Source organism: Tympanuchus pallidicinctus, unplaced genomic scaffold (assembly GCF_026119805.1).
Source record: "Tympanuchus pallidicinctus isolate F22 unplaced genomic scaffold, pur_lepc_1.0 scaffold9, whole genome shotgun sequence".
Classification (NCBI taxonomy): domain Eukaryota; kingdom Metazoa; phylum Chordata; class Aves; order Galliformes; family Phasianidae; genus Tympanuchus; species Tympanuchus pallidicinctus.
The window spans coordinates 1,307,744-1,324,334 of NW_026294813.1; the positions used below are offsets into that span (position 1 = coordinate 1,307,744).

Consider the following 16,591-nt stretch of genomic DNA (forward strand, 5'->3'; position numbering starts at 1 on the left):
CACCCTGTATTTATAACACTGTTTTTACTTCAATAGGAGCATCCTCCATTTCTACTGATAACTCTTGAGAATTGTTTTAGTCATATATAAAAAAGCCGTAAGAGGACAGCTTTCCTTACAGCTTGAGTTTCCTCCTTCATCCATCTTCTGTAATTACAAATGACACCGAGGAACAACACAAAGGCCAGATGTCTCTGCACTCAGCTTGTTAGACATTGTATCAGCACTGTATCGACTGTATCGAAGATATTACTGAAACTATATAATGAAATGAACTTACCAGTAGAGAAAACAAGAACAGTGTTATTCCAAAGACCATATCTTTTCAGAGCATCAGTAAGATTTCCTACAGCTTCATCCAAAAGAGACACCATTCCTGCATAATGGCGCCTCTTTTCATCTTTAATGGAGGAATATGGTTTCATGTACTCTTCAGAAACCTCAAGGGGTTCATGGACAGACTGAAAAGCAAGGTAGAGAAAGAGGGGCTGGGGTGGAAGGGAGAGAATGTGAATTAGTTTAACACAAAGCACTACATGCAAAAAAAAATGCTTTAATTCATTAACATGCACAGGAACTTATTCTAGACTTCTAATTGTAGTGTTTGTAAAATCACAGAGAACACTATTCTTGGAGCTACTGAAATAACCTTGAAAGACAATACAGCTTTAGTTATAGCCAGCACAGGTTCACAAGAGGATGGACATGTGTAACTCATTTAATTTCCTTTTATGACAAGGTTTCAATCTTTTTGGCCAGTCAGTCAATCTTTTGGAAGTCAGTAGACCTGGTCATTCTGGAGTTCAGCAAAGCCTTCAATACTGTTTCTCACAGTACTCTTCTGGACAAAATGTCCAGCATGCAGCCAGCCAAAAACAGAATATGATGGATGAACAATGGCTGATGGGTCACACTCAAGGATTGCAGTAAGTGAGGTTACATCAGGCTAGCAGCCCGTCACTAAGGGGATACTGCAGAGCTCCATTTTTGGGGCCAGTTCTCTTCAGTGTTTTTATAAATGATTTGAATGCAGGATTTGAATTCATGCTAAGTAAATTAAGAGGATCCTTGGTAAAAGACCTATCTAAAGGTGTGAGAAAACATCATCTGTACCTTCTCTTCATAACACAGTTATGAATTTTTTCTCTGAAAATTCTTCCACTAAGCTTTCTACTCTCTTTTTAGGAGAGCAACACGCTAGAACATTTTCATAAATTCACTGCTCCTATTATTAAAAATAAAATGGAGAAGGCTAGTAGGCTAGGGTCGTGCAAACCAAATTCATTTGGACAGGGAGAAAAGATGCTACTTCTCACATTTAGCATTTAGTTCTCTGTGTAACCTTCTAAAAAGCCTAGATAAACCTCTGCATTAATATATATATATATATTTTTTAAATAAATATTCTTTAGTGCGAGTAAGAACTGCTGACTGTACCTTCTCAGTTTTATGATTGGCTATAAGGTCTATAGCTCTTTCTGTAAATAAATTCGTGGAGTACATGTTTTTAAACCCAGTTGCGACTTCTTCTCCATCACGGAAGTCCAGAGCACAGCGTGTTACATTTTTTGCTTTGATGAGCACACAGTGATCATGAGAATAATAATCCTCACTCCCCAGAAGATAACCTAGGAAGGATGACAAATGAAGAGGCCCATATAACATCACAGAAGCAGACACATGGGAAAAAGAGCCAAATAAAAATGTCAAAACTTTAGAGCCTTAGGGATGAGAAACTCATCCAATTTTTAATAATCTGCAGTGACAGCCCATGATAGGACTAAATAGCTCAACACTTAACAGACAGACTTTTTATCACTACTACAGAAAGTAATTTCACTGCACAGAAAATCGTCTGAATGCAGTTCAGTAACATTTATGTTCAAATCTTTGATACATGTTATAAACCAATACACTGTTAGTGAAATAAGTGACTTATCCCAGTAATAGCATGGATTTATATCTGGAACAATATTTTTTCATGTAAGACTTTTCTCTCTATTACAAAGTTTGGACTACTTTATCTTAGCGCTTGTTTTTTTTTTGTAGGCTTTTTGTTTGTTTGATTGCCTTTTCGGTTGTTATTTGGTGATTTTTTTTTCTTAAATTTATTTAAAAAAAAAAAATGAAGTGTTTCTTCAACTATGAAGACATTTTTTATCCACTGCTGCCCCCAACTGGTGAAAAGAGGATATTACAGTAACCAAAAAAAAATCGAGAGGTACAAATTTTCTCCCACCAAGAACTATACTTTTAAGCACTGAGTGCCTTACTTTCTATAGATCAGAAACAAAACTCTTTAAAATCATTCAAATCTTATAATTATTGCTTCTAGAATTAGATTTCAGATGTATATTTCAATATCCTAGGAAAAAAAAAAAAAGGCCGAATCTGCAAAATTATATTTTGAAATTCTGCAAAACCAAACTAAAGGTGAGCATAAAACTTCAAAATGGAAGAACTCTACTTGAATCTTATTCAGCAGTTTCAAGTATTATTAGTCATGCAAAAAAGATAAGTACAGAAAGAAGAAAGAGATATTAAAGTACAAAACACTCCCTACATTTTTAGGGGTCAAAAAAGGGCTTTTCTTTTAAAGCATAAATAGTAACTTTGTGTGCCTCCCTCAATTTATTCAAACTAAAAATTTCATTTTTCTATTTTGAGTGTCCACTGGGGGAGACACCATCAAGACTCTTGCTGCAGAATGAAAAGCCTCTAACTGCAATCAAAACCTAGTGGAATTAAATGAACATAGTTCGGTATCAAACCACCACATTCTCTGAAAAAGAATTCCCTTAGTGTCATGCTGGGCACTCAGTGAGCATACTTAGAGGCAACACTGGCCCAGTATTAAATTCTGCTCATTCCTATGGTGAGATTTCACAATGAGTGTAAGCCTATATCTACATCTGTGCTGTCAAAAGGAACACAAGCTCATAGAAAAGATGGAAGGAGAAGGCCAACATGGGAAAAGGCATAAACATTTAAGCAATGATCCATCATACTGTGATCTCTATTTATTAGCTTCATTCAGTTGTGAAGCCATAGTCTCAAACTCTCCTGAGAGTCAAGAGACAAAACTGTTCTGTGTGAAGAGCACGGACTTCAGAAAGCATAGATGAAGTTTATCTTAATTTCCCAACTGTAAAACTGGGCAGTAGCAATTAATAGTGACAAAGTTATTTTCAAGATGATGTGACGTGATGGATTTTTCCATTCAATGAAAGTTTTTAAAATCCAACCTTGTGGATGTTATCAGCTTTGTATTCAGTCTCAGGTGACACGGGGTGCATTAGTGATAGCCCAATCCAAATAATACCAAGAATATTTGTGCAAAGCTATGGAACATCCTGTCAATACTTGGAAAAACTTTCTGAGAGGAAAAATATGTAGTACATAGTTACAAATTGCTTTGTAACATAAACATATTTGGACAATCCAATTCTGGCATTTTGCTTGTTTGTTTTTTTAAATCTAGGTGGCTGACTTCTTATCTTTTAAATTCCTGTAACATTTTGACTGTCGTTTCATAAACATCCTTGCACTACATTCCTTTCCAGAGGAAATGGAAAATCGGTGATATTCTATTCACAAAGCACAAAGTATGGTATGATGCCTCCTTATTTCCCTTTTAAATGTATCACCTTAATGTAAATTTAATATTATTTTCAGAACAAAATATGTCTATTGTTTATCCCCCCCCCCCCAAATTTAACCCCAAATGTTCAGTTTAGAAACACTTCTAGAAAATGAAACTAGTCACTACACCTAAAGTCTTCTAACCATCACATTTAAATGCAGTTCTTTAAAAATAAACACTTCCTTTAGAGGGACTCAATAATTATGGCATTTTCTTCAATAAATAGTGAGGTTTGGACATACATTTAATACACCAATGCATTTTAAACAGTTACACTTTGCAAATAAGCTTACACAAACATTCATTTACTTATGCATTAACAGTAAATCTGTCCTTAGAAGAATCAAACACTCTTGCATCATTTTTAACACCATATTTACTGCACAGATTAAATCTACCCATTACCAAAGTAAGTATCAAATCCTCTGCGGGTTGGAAGGCATTCCTTTCTGTACATCCCTAAATGCCACTTCCCCACCATGTGAGTAACATATCCTGCATCTTTAAGCAGCTCTGGGAGGAGTTTCTCATCAAGTGGTAGACAGCTGGGCTGGCACGGCCAAATTATTTGGTGTTGTAAACCCGTGTGGATCTAGCAAGGAAAGGAAAGAAGAAAGATTACTTACAGTGCAATGACACATGTATGTAGGCTGTATATCAGGCCCCAAAATAATAAATACTATGCAGCAGGCTAGCATCAGTTTTTATGGCCTGTTTTGAGGAAGTTCAGGAACCCAAAGATGGAGGATATGGAGGAAGACAATGAAATAGCATTGTTGGTGTTAAGAAGAGGACCTTCTCAAGTGGAAATCAAGTACAAAAATGCAATTAAAAAAAAACCTGGAAAACCTATCAATTAACAACTACCCAACTACCACTACAGTCTTTCTGTTAGACCTCTAACTATCTATGTTTTTAAACTTAACAAGTGGTGAATTGCGTATGTCTTCACAAAAGTATGACCAGTAATGAAGTAATGATAGTCTGATTAGCACATCATGTTCAAGGCAAGAAATCTCTTCCATGACTACATACTATAAGCTAAATTTTGTTAATTCCCTTATCTTTGACAACATAGACAGTGGGATCAAGTTTACCTTCAGCCAGTTTGCTGATGACATCAAACTGAATGTTGCAGGTGAAATGAGGAAGGGATGCCATACAGATTGACCTGGACAAGCTTGAACAGTGGACTCATGAGAACCTAATGAGTTTCAATTGTGCCAAGCACAAGGCATTGCTCTTGGGTTGAGGAAATCCTAGATATGTATACAGACTGAGAGAAAAACTCATTGGGAGCAGTCCTGCAGAGAAGGACTTGGGGGCTCTGGTGCACAAAAAGCTGGACATGAGCCAGCAGTGTGCACTTGCAGCCCAGATGTCCAATAATACCCTGAGCTGCATTAAAAGAGAGTTGGCCAACAGGGAGAGAAAGGTGATCTTTTACACTGCCCTCATCAGGCCCCATCTGAAATAAATGGGTCCAGATCTTGAGCCCCTAGTAGAGAAGTGACACAGCTGTTGGAGCAGGTCTAGAAGAGGGCCACAAAGATGATCAGAGGGCTGGAGCACCTTTCCATGAGGAAAGGTTGAGGGACTTGGGCTTATTTAGCTTGGAGAAGAAAACGCTCTACGGAGACCTCACTGCAGCCTTCCAGTACTCTAGAGAAGCTGATAAACAGGAGCTGGACCGACTTTTTACACAGACCAACAGCAACAGGACAGGTGGCTTTAAACTAGAAAAGTAGAAGTTGTATTAGATGTTATGGAGAAATTTTTCACGGAGAGGGTGGTAGTTGATGGAATGGACTGCCCAAAAAAGCCGTGGCTGCCCCATCCCTAGAGTTGTCCAAGGCCAGGCTGGTGAGGCATTGGGGAGCCTGATCTAGTGGGTTTCATCTCTGTCCACAGCAAGTGGGTTGGAACTGGGTGGACTTTAAGGTCCCTTCCAAATCAAGCTATTCTGTGATTTCCCACCAAAAACCAAACCAAACTAAACCATAAAAAAAACTTTAACCTAGGATAGAAAACACATTATGCATGCTTCTTTCTGGCTCAGACTCTGAGACAACACCATACCCAACCATAACACTCCAAATTCTTACTATTTTTGTGATTGGTTAAGAGAGGACTTGCAGCAAACTGGTAACTATTGAAACAGGACTGTAAGAATCTTGTGAAGGCCCCACAACAAAATCCTACACTGTAACACCCTTCTGAAAAGTTGCATAACAAACACATGTGCGCAAGCTGTGGAGAAATCAAGAGTTAGCTGCCTTGCTTAAGGAGGTCTTGGGTCCCCCTTCCAACCACGAACATGATCATCATGCAGAGGGAGAAGCACATCTGGTACAGCATGCACATGGCACATGATACCAGACACCTTCTGCCTGGCAACAGCTCCTCGCCCAACTGGAAGGGGCCATCATATGGCATAAGAGGCACTGCCAACCCGAAAGCCAGTGGCATATGCCCCACCACATCCTCCACCAGTCCAGAAGAACAAGGAGGAGAACAGACTCAAGGACATCATGGGATCTGCAGTGGTGGCTTGCTTTTCTTTCCTCTTTTTTTTTTTTTTCCTCTCTCTCCTTTTCTTCTCTTTTTCCTCTCTTGCTTGCCTGTCTTTTAATAAATAAAGGCACATTCTTGTTTGATCAACACACTATTTTGAGTGCTAATTTGGATAGGTTGGGATCAACATAATGAACCATAAGCCTCTCTGGCTTGCAACACACACACATACAACTTTAAATATCTTATTTATATTTCTAGTAATAGCCACTGTCAAAGCACAAAATCAAGACTGAATTCCAAGTATTTCCAATTTCTACTTTTAAGATCAGAAACAGTGATTTCCCATTGACGCTGACCCATATCTAAATAAGCACATTAAGAATAAAATGGGCTCCAGAAATGGTCAATATGATGAAAATGGGAAATTTACAATGAAAGATATAGAGTTGATTAAAAAAAGAAGAAGAAGAAGAAGAAGAAGAATATATTACATCTTCTTATGCCTTATTACTCACTTTTAATGTTTGGAAATACAGCAAATGTTGCTTGCAAAGGGTAAGTCCCATCTAGTGCAGTTGCTCTGAGACAAGAGACAACATCCAGGATGACAAAGAGACATTTATTTTCATTCTGAATGGTTTCCCCTGGTAAATCACTATGATTAACATTAGAGGACTTCTTTAGAGAAGGAAGATGTTCTGCATAAGCACTTAACCCTCTATCACTTCCTCCATTTTGACCTTCCCAAATTCTTCTTTCTCCTGTCTTTGCCAAAGTTGCAATAAAAAATAAGAGGAAAAGGGAAAAAAAAAAAGTAAAAAAAAAAAGTACAGTAGAGCATGAAGACCAAATCTTACACTCATGCAACAGAAAAAAAAACAAAAGTAGATCATGATCATACTACAAAGAAGTGAGACAGCCAGGTTAAGGCTAAATCAAAGGACACACAAATGTATGTGCCGAGGACATCACATGAAGGAGGATGTGTAGGTAAGAAAGCATTTAAACACTGTGTTAGAAAAATAAATTACACACACAATTACAGAACTGCAGGGGTTGGAAGCGACTTCTGCAGATCATGGAGATTCCTTAGGGTAGGTGGCACAGGAAAGCGTCCAGGTGTGTTCTGATTATCTCCAAAGGAGATTCACAACCAATCTGGGCAGCTGGTTCCAGTGCTCTGTCACCCTCAAGTAAAGGAGTTTTCCTCTCATTCGCATGGAACTTCCTGTGTTTCAGTTAGTGCCCCTTGTCCTGTCTGTGGGCATCATGAAAAAGAGCCTGACCCCATATTCTCGACTGTCAGACTTTAGATATTTACAAGCATTGATAAGATCCCTTCTCAGACTGCCTTCTGCAGAACAGAAGGCAGAACAGTCCCACATCTCTCAGCCTTCCTTCATCCTGCCCCAGGCCCTTCATCATCACTGCGGCACTCGCTGGCCTGTCTAAAAGTTCCTTCCCGTCTTCACCTGGTAGACCAGAGCTGGGCACAGACCTCACGAACGAAGCACATGACGCTGATGCGGCTGGATGTCGAACCACATGCCCCCCGTTCTGCAGTTCATAGCAAGACAGAGGTCTGCGACAGGGACCTTTTTCACCACACGCTGCCAGCACTTCGGCTTTTCCGAAGCACGGCTTTCTCACCCCGTTTGGTTTTACAATCAAAAAGAGAACGGTGACGGGTTTGTTTCCACCAAGCGGCACGAAGCAGCCCCGCTCCCACGCGGGCAGGCTGCTCGCGTTACAAACAGCGGCGCACCAGACATCCCCGCCGCTCCCTACCTGGTAGCGGCCGCTGAGTAGCTGGCTGCGGGACGGCGTGCACAGCGGCTGCGTGTAGTAGCGCTCCAGCCGCACGCCGCCCGCCCCCAGCGCGTCCAGCCGCGGCGTCCGGATGGCCGAGCCGTGCCAGCCCACGTCGCCCCAGCCCAGGTCGTCGGCCAGCACCAGCACCAGGTGCGGGGGGGACCGCGCCGCCGCCGGCCGCGGCAGGCACCACAGCAGGCACCACAGCACGCACAACCGCTCCATCCCCGGCCGGCAACCAGGAACTGAGCCGCTGGCGAGCCGCCCCGTTCGTACCCGGGGCCCGCCTCGGGGATGGGCCACGGCCGGGGGTGGGAGCGCCCGCTACAGGGAGCGCTGTGCGGGCGGGGGGGTTCTGTCTCTTCTGCCTGCGGACGCCAGGCCGAGGCAGGTGACTGGGTCCTCCCAACACGGTGTGCCGTGCGAGTTACGAAGGTTGGGCCCCGCCACCCCGTGCGGCAGCCCTGGGGGTCGGCTGGCTGTGTGCGATGGCAAGCGCCAGCAGGACAAAGTGCGCGGCCTGCCTGCGGTCCTGCTCTGCTGCCGCTGGCATCCCTTCCCCTGCCCATTCCTGCTCCGAAGCCGTGAGCGGCAATGGGTTTTGTGCTTCGTTTGGCTCATGTGGCCGAGAGGCCTGGTCCTGGCTCTGCTTCTGAAATTTCCCTTGTGGCAGTTACAGTGTAGGAAGGAAGTGAAGCAACCCAGAAGCAGAACTAACAGCTGTGTCAGCAGAGCTGTTTCTTCAAACTACTCTATCTTCTAAGGCAATATTGTAAATGACCATTAGCCGAACACTCAGACTGGGAAAGAACAGCAGGAGCTGTCAGCTGAATTTTGTACATCCATGGTCTACAAAAATATCTCTGTATTGAGTTAAAAAGCAGCCATATGTTTCATATTTACCTGGAATGGTACGTACGTACATTCCCAAAATTATGCAGCCGTTTGGTTTCTGTCAGTTTATAAAAGGCCAATGAGTACACCAAACTCCTATCTACTTTCTTTTTTCTTCATAAATCTCTGTGGAAAGCAGGTTCCTGTTCTTCTGAAAGAAGTCTAGTGGATAAGCCTATGAAATTAGCAGATATTATAGAAATCCCAAAGGATTCCCTGCTAACTTGAAAACGACTGCACTGACAGGCATGTTTTTCTACAATGATCAATAATAAACTGATTTATATTCCAGAGAGAAGTTCATTTAGCCTTAATTTTTTAACTCTTAAACATACACAGTATCATCTCAGTGATTCCCAGATGTATTTTTCAGACCATTAGTAGTTCTGATACCCGTCTAAACAAACGATACTCTTTTCCCAGCTTCTAGGTATTTCTCCAGACTTTCTGATGGAAGCAGTGGAATGTGTCACAGAGGCATTCCAAAGAAAATGATAGAAGGAGAGACTGGAACTTCACTCAGTACACAAGAGATGAAAATCCATAGTGAAAGAAAGCAGAGAAGCAGGTAAGGACAGTACTAGTAAGAAGATTATGACAGGTAATGCAAAGTGCCCAGGAAATCCAAGCAAGAAGAATCTGATATGAAGAAACAGAAAGAAAGCAGAATATGAGAGGAAAGAAATGCATTAAAAGAAAAATATGATTTTGCTGTTAATTTTTTCTCTCATAAAAGATAGTGACAAATAAATGAGTATCATTAAGGTAACTTGACATTGGTTCTGTTATACCTGGATCTGTAAGTTCCATTTCTTTACAGTTATTATTGCTGTCTTTATATAATTTTATTCTGCATATCATACCATGTTTATTTTTTCCCTGAGTGAATTTCTGGAACTGAACTCTGATGTATGGAAGGTTCTGGAAGAGAGTCTGTATGTTTTGTTCGCCTCAGCTTTAGGACTAGGGTGAAAAGTAAGGAAATTGCAGAATTAAGATAACCAAATTTTTTGTTGCTGTTGGAAAGAGGCTTATTAGCCTCAATTCAAAATACGACACTGATACTGGAACAAGAAGCAGTAAGACTTTCCTAGAGTAACTTTTCCCTGAAGTAAATTCCAGGATTTCTGACAAAGCTGATATGTGACTATGAGTTATATTTCATTCGTTCAGATTTTATTCATACTGTTTCTAAGTCTGGAATGTCTAACTTGCCTTATTTTTAGTCCAGATCCTATGAGTAGTCACAGTTGTCTCACAAAAAAAATTGTGTTTTTTGCTAATTCATATGTCTCCATTCTAGTTAAAATCCCATTCAAATGTCATCACATTCTTACGGAAATTATTCTTGATCATTTAAAATAACTTTGAAAACCCACAGTGTTTGTGAAACAGAGATATGTTTTCAGAGGTAAAATGTTGTTCAAGCTGAATTCATCTCCCCTTGTAGAGAGTTGTCAAGATTTTTTTTCTGTTGTCCTGTTAAACCAGGATGATATGTAAACTGGTTGCCTGATCTGCCAGAGCTGAAGTATTTTAAACTACCTGAAACACACACAGCGGGTACTGTGCAGTCACAGTCTGAACGTTGCTATCTTTTTTTTTTCCCCTTGTTTTTCTTGATGCTAAGCTTATTACTATCTTGAGAACTAGGACTATGTGCACCTAATGAAGTTCAACAAAACAAAGTGCAAGATGTGTACAGACTGAGAGAACTCACTGAGCGCAGTCCTGCTAAGAAAGACTTGAAGATCCTGACTGATAAAAACCGTATGAAATAATTCTGCTGCAAGAGTGCCCTTGCAGCCCGGAAGGCTGGGTTGCATCAAAACAGGGTGGCCAGCAGGGAGAGAGAGGGGATTGTTCCTCTTTCCTCTGCGCTTGTGAGACCCCACCTTCATTACTGCATCCAGGCCTGGGCCCCCAGTGTAAGAATCAGAGTCACAGAATTGTAGGGGTCGAAAGGGACTTCTAGAAATCATTGAGTGTAACACCAAAGAAAGATATGGCACTGTTGGAGGGGATCCAGATGAAGGCCACAGAGGTGATTGAAGGGCTGGAGCACCTCTCCTATGAAGGAAGGCAGCAGGAGCTGGGCTTGTTCAACCCAGAGAGGGTTTTGGGGAGACTTCACTACAACTTTCCAGTAATTAAAGGAAGCTTATAAGCAGGAGAGAAACAGGTCTTTTACATCGAGATTTAGATTAGATATTAGGAGGAAATTCTCTACTCACAGGTTAGCGAGACACTGGCACAAGCTGCCCAGAGTAGCTGTGGGTGGATCCATAGAGACGTTTAAAGCCAAGGTTAAATGTGGCCCTGGGCCCTGATGTAATGGCAGTCCCTCCCATGGCAGGGGATTGGAAATGAATCTTCCAACACAAGCCACTCTATGATTGTTACTATTTTAGTAATTTGGATTCCCAAACAGACAATATAATATATGTCAGAGAGTGATATGTCTTGAAGATATGTCAAGATATGTCTTGAATCAAAGAAAAAATCCTGGAAATGACCTGTGTTCAAGTCCCCTTAGTTTTAATCAATTTGTTTTTCCCTGCAAGCCTTGATCTTTGGAGATGGGTGAGCATTCTTTTCTTGTTTGTCTCTTTGGCCACTTCACCCTTGTATCACCTTTCTACATGCTAATCTTTCCGAATGTAACAGAGCAGTAATAAAGCAGCTAGGCAAACTAGAAAGCCCCGCCAGATAGCACTTACAACACTTAGACATGTTTGCTTAAAACTACTTGAGATACCTCTACTGTGGATTACACTGTAAAATAGAAACCAAGGTCATTCTTTAGACAGAAAGGAGTGCAGCAGTCTCTCAGACATACTTTTTTGTCTTATTTGCGGCTAGTGATGATCATGGTTTTACAGGATGATTTTAGTCTTACAAGTCAGCAGCAGTAAGGAGACTTAATTTTGTTTTGCTTTGTCTATATGCAGCATTCTGCAATTTTTGTCTGCTTCCCTATATCTTGAAACTAAATTAAATTTAACTGGACAAGGCTCAAGCTTGGTGAGACCCAAGAACAATAGCTGTTCCTGAGCAGCCCACATCAGAATTTGGGTTTCTTCTCTAGTCAAGATTTGAAACTGAAAATTAGTGTAAGTAATTTACATGACAGTTAATCTAAATTAAAGCACCTTCTTGAATGCCTTACTGAATAAAGATAAAATTTTTCAGCAGTCCAGTGTTATGACTATCTATAAAATGAGACAATATAATGTATATGAGGAGAAGTTAGTTGCTGGGAGGTTACAGCTGGAAATGTGCTATAAGTCCATGAGAAGTAGAGTTTCTGAACTCAGTTTGGAATTGAAGGAACTGCATCTGTGATTGATCATCTTTTGCTCAGGTTACAGAAAGTCTGCACCTTCTGCCATCAGACTGATGTGGTTGACCTGTTAACGAATAGCACATTTTTTCTTCCAAACTGGAAAGAGTTACAAGCCTGATTTTTAACTTCCAGTTAGAAATGTGGATGGAATAAGTGAAGCAGCATTCTGTATAACAGAGCTACTTAGGAGAATACATGTGACAGCCTGCCTCAGAATTACTGTTATTGTACAATCCCAGGCATCAAGTCTGGTGAATTTGCATATTCACTGTTTGCATATGAAAATTCAAAACTATGTTCCTAAGAATTGTTCTCTCTTCCTTCACATTTTAAATAGAACACTATGACACTGTGCTGTATTTTAGCTTTCTTAAATTTTCACAGAAACATTGTGGCTAAATGCCTTTTTAAAAACAATGTCGCCTTTACAAAAAGTATCACCTTTGATAGGTTCAACAAAGCAGAATCACTTACAAAAGCAAAATAGAAGATTATTTCAGAATGGATTTTTCACCCAAGGCAGTACTACATGCAAACTTCCAAATCTTTTCTCTTGATCTTCCTTTTTAAAAAAAAATTTGGAACAGCACAGTGTAATGTCAGTGTGGAATAAATCTTTTAATAGGTGTAAATGTTCACTGCTCATACTGTGTTTCTCCTTGTATATTCTATTTATACATTTCCTTCTTTGAGAAAGATTTAGATAAAGTAATTGGGGAAAAAAAATCATTTTGAGTATTATTTATAGTCATATGAACTTCAAAAATGTTTGTGTGTAGCCTAAAAATGAGTGCTAGAGATCATGTGACATTTTAATTCAAAATAATTGATGAGCATGTTATGGAATTCAGAAATGTGTTTCAATAATTCAGTGTATTCCCACTATTTACATTATCCCAATCCTACTTATTTGGCTTATCAAATATAAGAACCTCATCTCCTGTGGATTACAATTTTTTCACTGTCAGTACTTCTGTCTAACAACATATGGCTCTAATTACTGCTTAGTCTACAATTAACAGGAAAAGGAGGAACAGAAGATCTTCAGTGGCATGCCTGACTACACATTCAGACCAGTGAGTGCTTGATACAGTATTTTAACGTCCTTTCAGTGACTAAGCAATAACATGTACATGTTATCTACCAGCTAATCTGTATGAAATAATGATGAACATTTCCTGTAACTGTTGCATTAAGAAGATTTTGATCATTTCTGCCAGAGTGATACATTGAGGGGGGGAGAAAAAAAAATGCAATTCAGTTTGCCTTTAATACTGTCTTTATTACTTTGTAATGATTTATGGGATAGATTTCCATTCTTTAGAGAGCATTTCTGTGCAGAACAGTAATATTATTTTATTGATAAGTTTGTTAACTCATAACCAGTTATAAGGATAAGCTACTTTACCCCAAGGACAGGCAAAGGAGGAACTATGAGTTTCCAGTTGAAGTAAGAATTTGCTATTAGTCAATACTAAGAGCAACTTCTTCCTCTATCTGAATTCAGATCTGCCAGCCAGCATCTGAGCAAGCTGAATCAAACCCAGCCACTTTCTGCTCTCAGCTGTTACTGAGAATAGTGGAAACATACTGGTCCATCAGCTGTGCTCGGATCTCTGAAATGAACAGTGCATACAAGGAAGCAAGGGGGCAATGCCATCAAATTTCTCAGTGAAGAATGGCAATGAGATTCTTACGTTCAGTAATTAAGAAACCTGAGTAGTTTAATTCTCTTAATTGCATGATATAAAAAGAACTGCACAATATACTGCACCATTTCCTGTGTTCTCATCTGTGTTTATATTTTGGGACTTTGACCCTTTCTCTGAAGGCGTGTTCTTGTTGGCTCAGTCAGCACCAGTGGCTCTTGTATAATAGTTGCTGAATAATTTTTTCCTAGAAGTTCAACTTCCAACTTCTGTCCAACTTTGCTGAGCTCTATGGGAACATATGCAAAAGCCAGACTCTGCTTAGTACTATAGCTGAAACTTCCAGATGTGGTGTTGCCAATAACCTGGGGGAAAAAAAAAATCCTTAATGCATATATTCAACATCCATGGAGTTTGTTTGTTGGTTGGATTTTTGTTTGTTTGTTTTTTAAGATATACACCTCAGATACTAATTTTCGATTGTATATTTCATATGCGAAGTAAATTTCAAGTGCATCGTGCTGTTCATAACATTATCTGTGAATGGCATCACCTTAAGCTGGTAACTTTTTGCTCCCTGAAAAAGAGTTTATTCCTGTTGCTTTCAGTTCAGTTTTTACCAGCAATAAACACTACACACACACGTAGATACACAATTTTTATATGTATATATATAATTGATACACAATGATTTAATTGCTACTAAGTATTTCAATACATAATCTGAGCTGAAGTGTGAATGCCTAAGCTTCACTGTTGTTTATTTTTCTTTTAAGCAAGTAACAGAAATTATCTTAGAACAATGATGAACTTGCAAAATGACTTAGTGGTTAATTCAACAGATGGTTGACTATACTTCAGTCTTCTATTCCTGTTTCTGTGACAGTACTCCATACATAAACAATGCTGCTTCCTACCTGAAGGTTAGAAAATGGTGTCGTGGCTTACAATTCTTCTGTGCCAGCAGAACAAAGATATTATATTCACACTTGAAACATAAAGTTAGGTACTGTTTGTGAATTAACTTTAGCTTCTTGTAACATGATTTATTGTCATTACCTTGCCATTATGCCACACACTTTCATTTCCCTCAGGATCAACATCATCTGTTTCCAAGGTGAGATATACTAGTCGTCGTTTGAGTCCCTTTTCTTTAATTTGCTTCAGTGTTTTCTTTCCTGTAAAGTCTGCTGGCTGAGAAAATAGAAGATAATATGATATTCAGGTTACTCAGGTTCTACAAGAAGCGATAAAAACATTTATATTTTTTATTGGCTTTCCTAGCACTTAAGTATTCTGTATGAAATACAGATTAAATCAGTTTGTTGACAGACATTATACTTTGTATCTCAATGTTTTTATATTTGTACATTTCATCTTGGTAATTTTATTCAGCATATTAATTTTACTAGATCCCAGTCTTTCAGTGTCTGTAATTCCAACATATGTGTAGGAATGCATATAGCAAGCTGGATGTTACAGGACCATCTGCCCGGTTAAAACCGTGAGTCAGACAGTTAAGTTTCATTCCAGTTTCAATTCAAAAAAATAGTAATACGAATCCCTAAAGTTCTGGCCTCCCTCTCTAGACACACATCCTTTTTGATGGCATCAGCAACTACTACTGTTACCTGTTACAATTCCATTTTGATGCCTCCATGCCAGGGTGCAAATCTGGCAGATTACTCCATATTCTTGTTTTAACTTACATATGAGTGAAAAACTCATATCTACCATTTTAAGAGATAACAAAGCATGTTAGCTACAGAATAATGCTGCCACTTGGAGTTTCCTTTTTCAGCTTGCCTCGTAAAATACATGCAGATCTTCACCTTTTTAGAAGCAGACTGCATAAATGCATGGCAAGTACTGAGGGAGCCATCTGTAAATCTCTGAATAATAAAGGATATGTAAGTATATATTGTATGCAGCTATGTTGAGCTGGCTGAGATAGCTTGATTCCATGGCCAGGATCGCTGATTACAGCTTATTTTGCCTACAATTAGCTGTAACCCTGACTTTTCTCATACAACTGTTTAAGTCTTAGATGTAAATCAGATAGCTTCCTTGCTTGATTAGCTGGGAATTAATTGGAAAGACAAGCCATAGAAAGAGCTGTTAGAGACTTCGTGCTGCTGGACAGAATGTCTCAAGTGTCAAGAGGGCACTTTTCAACACTGCTGATAGCCTGGCTGAAATGTGTCTACATCAATGTACATAGCATGGGAAACAAGCAAGAGTTGGAAGCCACAGCCTAATTAGAAAACTATGACCTAATTGCAATCACAGAAAGATCATGGGATGATTCACATCCCACAGTGCACAGAGGGCTGGAAACTTTTCAGAAGAGAGAGGCAGGGAAGGAGGGACAGGGAAATTGCTCTCTATGTAATGAGGAGGGTAGAGTGCAGTGAGCTGTGTCTGAGAAACAGCCATGATCAGTTTGAGAGATTGTGGGTGAAAATTAGGGACTGGACTAATAAAGGATATCTGATGTCAGGATCTGGTACAGGCCACTTGACCAGGGGGAGCATATTGACGAGGCCTTCTTGCTTCAACTACAAGAAGTATTGCACTCATAGGTTCTCATCTTGATGGGGGATTTTAAACTACTGGGATGTCTTTGAAGGCAACATGACAAACTCTGTTGAGGATAACATCCTGGTCAGGTACTGGACAGATCAGCCAGGGGGTGAAGCATTACTGGACCAGGTGCTCACCAACACAGAG

At 39.8% G+C, this 16,591-nt stretch overlaps 2 protein-coding genes and 1 long non-coding RNA gene across 7 annotated transcripts in view; 1 reads left to right on the forward strand and 2 right to left on the reverse strand.

Annotated features, from left to right (window-relative positions):
• Window positions 1–8,227, reverse strand: part of ARSB (arylsulfatase B) — a 63,927-nt gene extending 55,700 nt beyond the window's left edge. Inside the window, exons 1-4 of one of the 3 annotated variants that reach the window (XM_052670194.1) lie at window positions 7,949–8,225; window positions 4,049–4,235; window positions 1,438–1,628; window positions 281–488 (exon numbers count right to left, since the gene is read on the reverse strand). In XM_052670194.1, coding sequence (XP_052526154.1) covers window positions 281–488; window positions 1,438–1,628; window positions 4,049–4,235; window positions 7,949–8,197 — 835 coding nt within the window. In that variant the 5' untranslated portion in view covers window positions 8,198–8,225. Of the gene's footprint in view, window positions 1–280; window positions 489–1,437; window positions 1,629–4,048; window positions 4,236–7,948 lie in introns of all 3 variants that reach the window. The other 2 variants (XM_052670195.1, XM_052670196.1) reach the window with 2 other exon arrangements.
• Window positions 8,022–13,976, forward strand: LOC128074401 (uncharacterized). 3 transcript variants are annotated; one of them, XR_008203178.1, is made up of 4 exons: window positions 8,022–8,122; window positions 9,290–9,434; window positions 11,818–11,979; window positions 13,221–13,976. It is a non-coding gene; the product is annotated as an uncharacterized LOC128074401 (long non-coding RNA). The 3 variants fall into 3 exon arrangements; XR_008203179.1 differs by lacking the exon at window positions 11,818–11,979; XR_008203180.1 differs by lacking the exons at window positions 11,818–11,979; window positions 13,221–13,976 and adding an exon at window positions 10,497–11,315.
• Window positions 13,474–16,591, reverse strand: part of DMGDH (dimethylglycine dehydrogenase) — a 47,128-nt gene continuing 44,010 nt past the window's right edge. The window contains exons 15-16 of the mRNA XM_052670193.1: window positions 14,921–15,055; window positions 13,474–14,226 (exon numbers count right to left, since the gene is read on the reverse strand). Of these exons, the coding sequence (XP_052526153.1) occupies window positions 14,011–14,226; window positions 14,921–15,055 (351 nt within the window). The 3' untranslated portion in view covers window positions 13,474–14,010. The remainder of the gene's footprint in view (window positions 14,227–14,920; window positions 15,056–16,591) is intronic.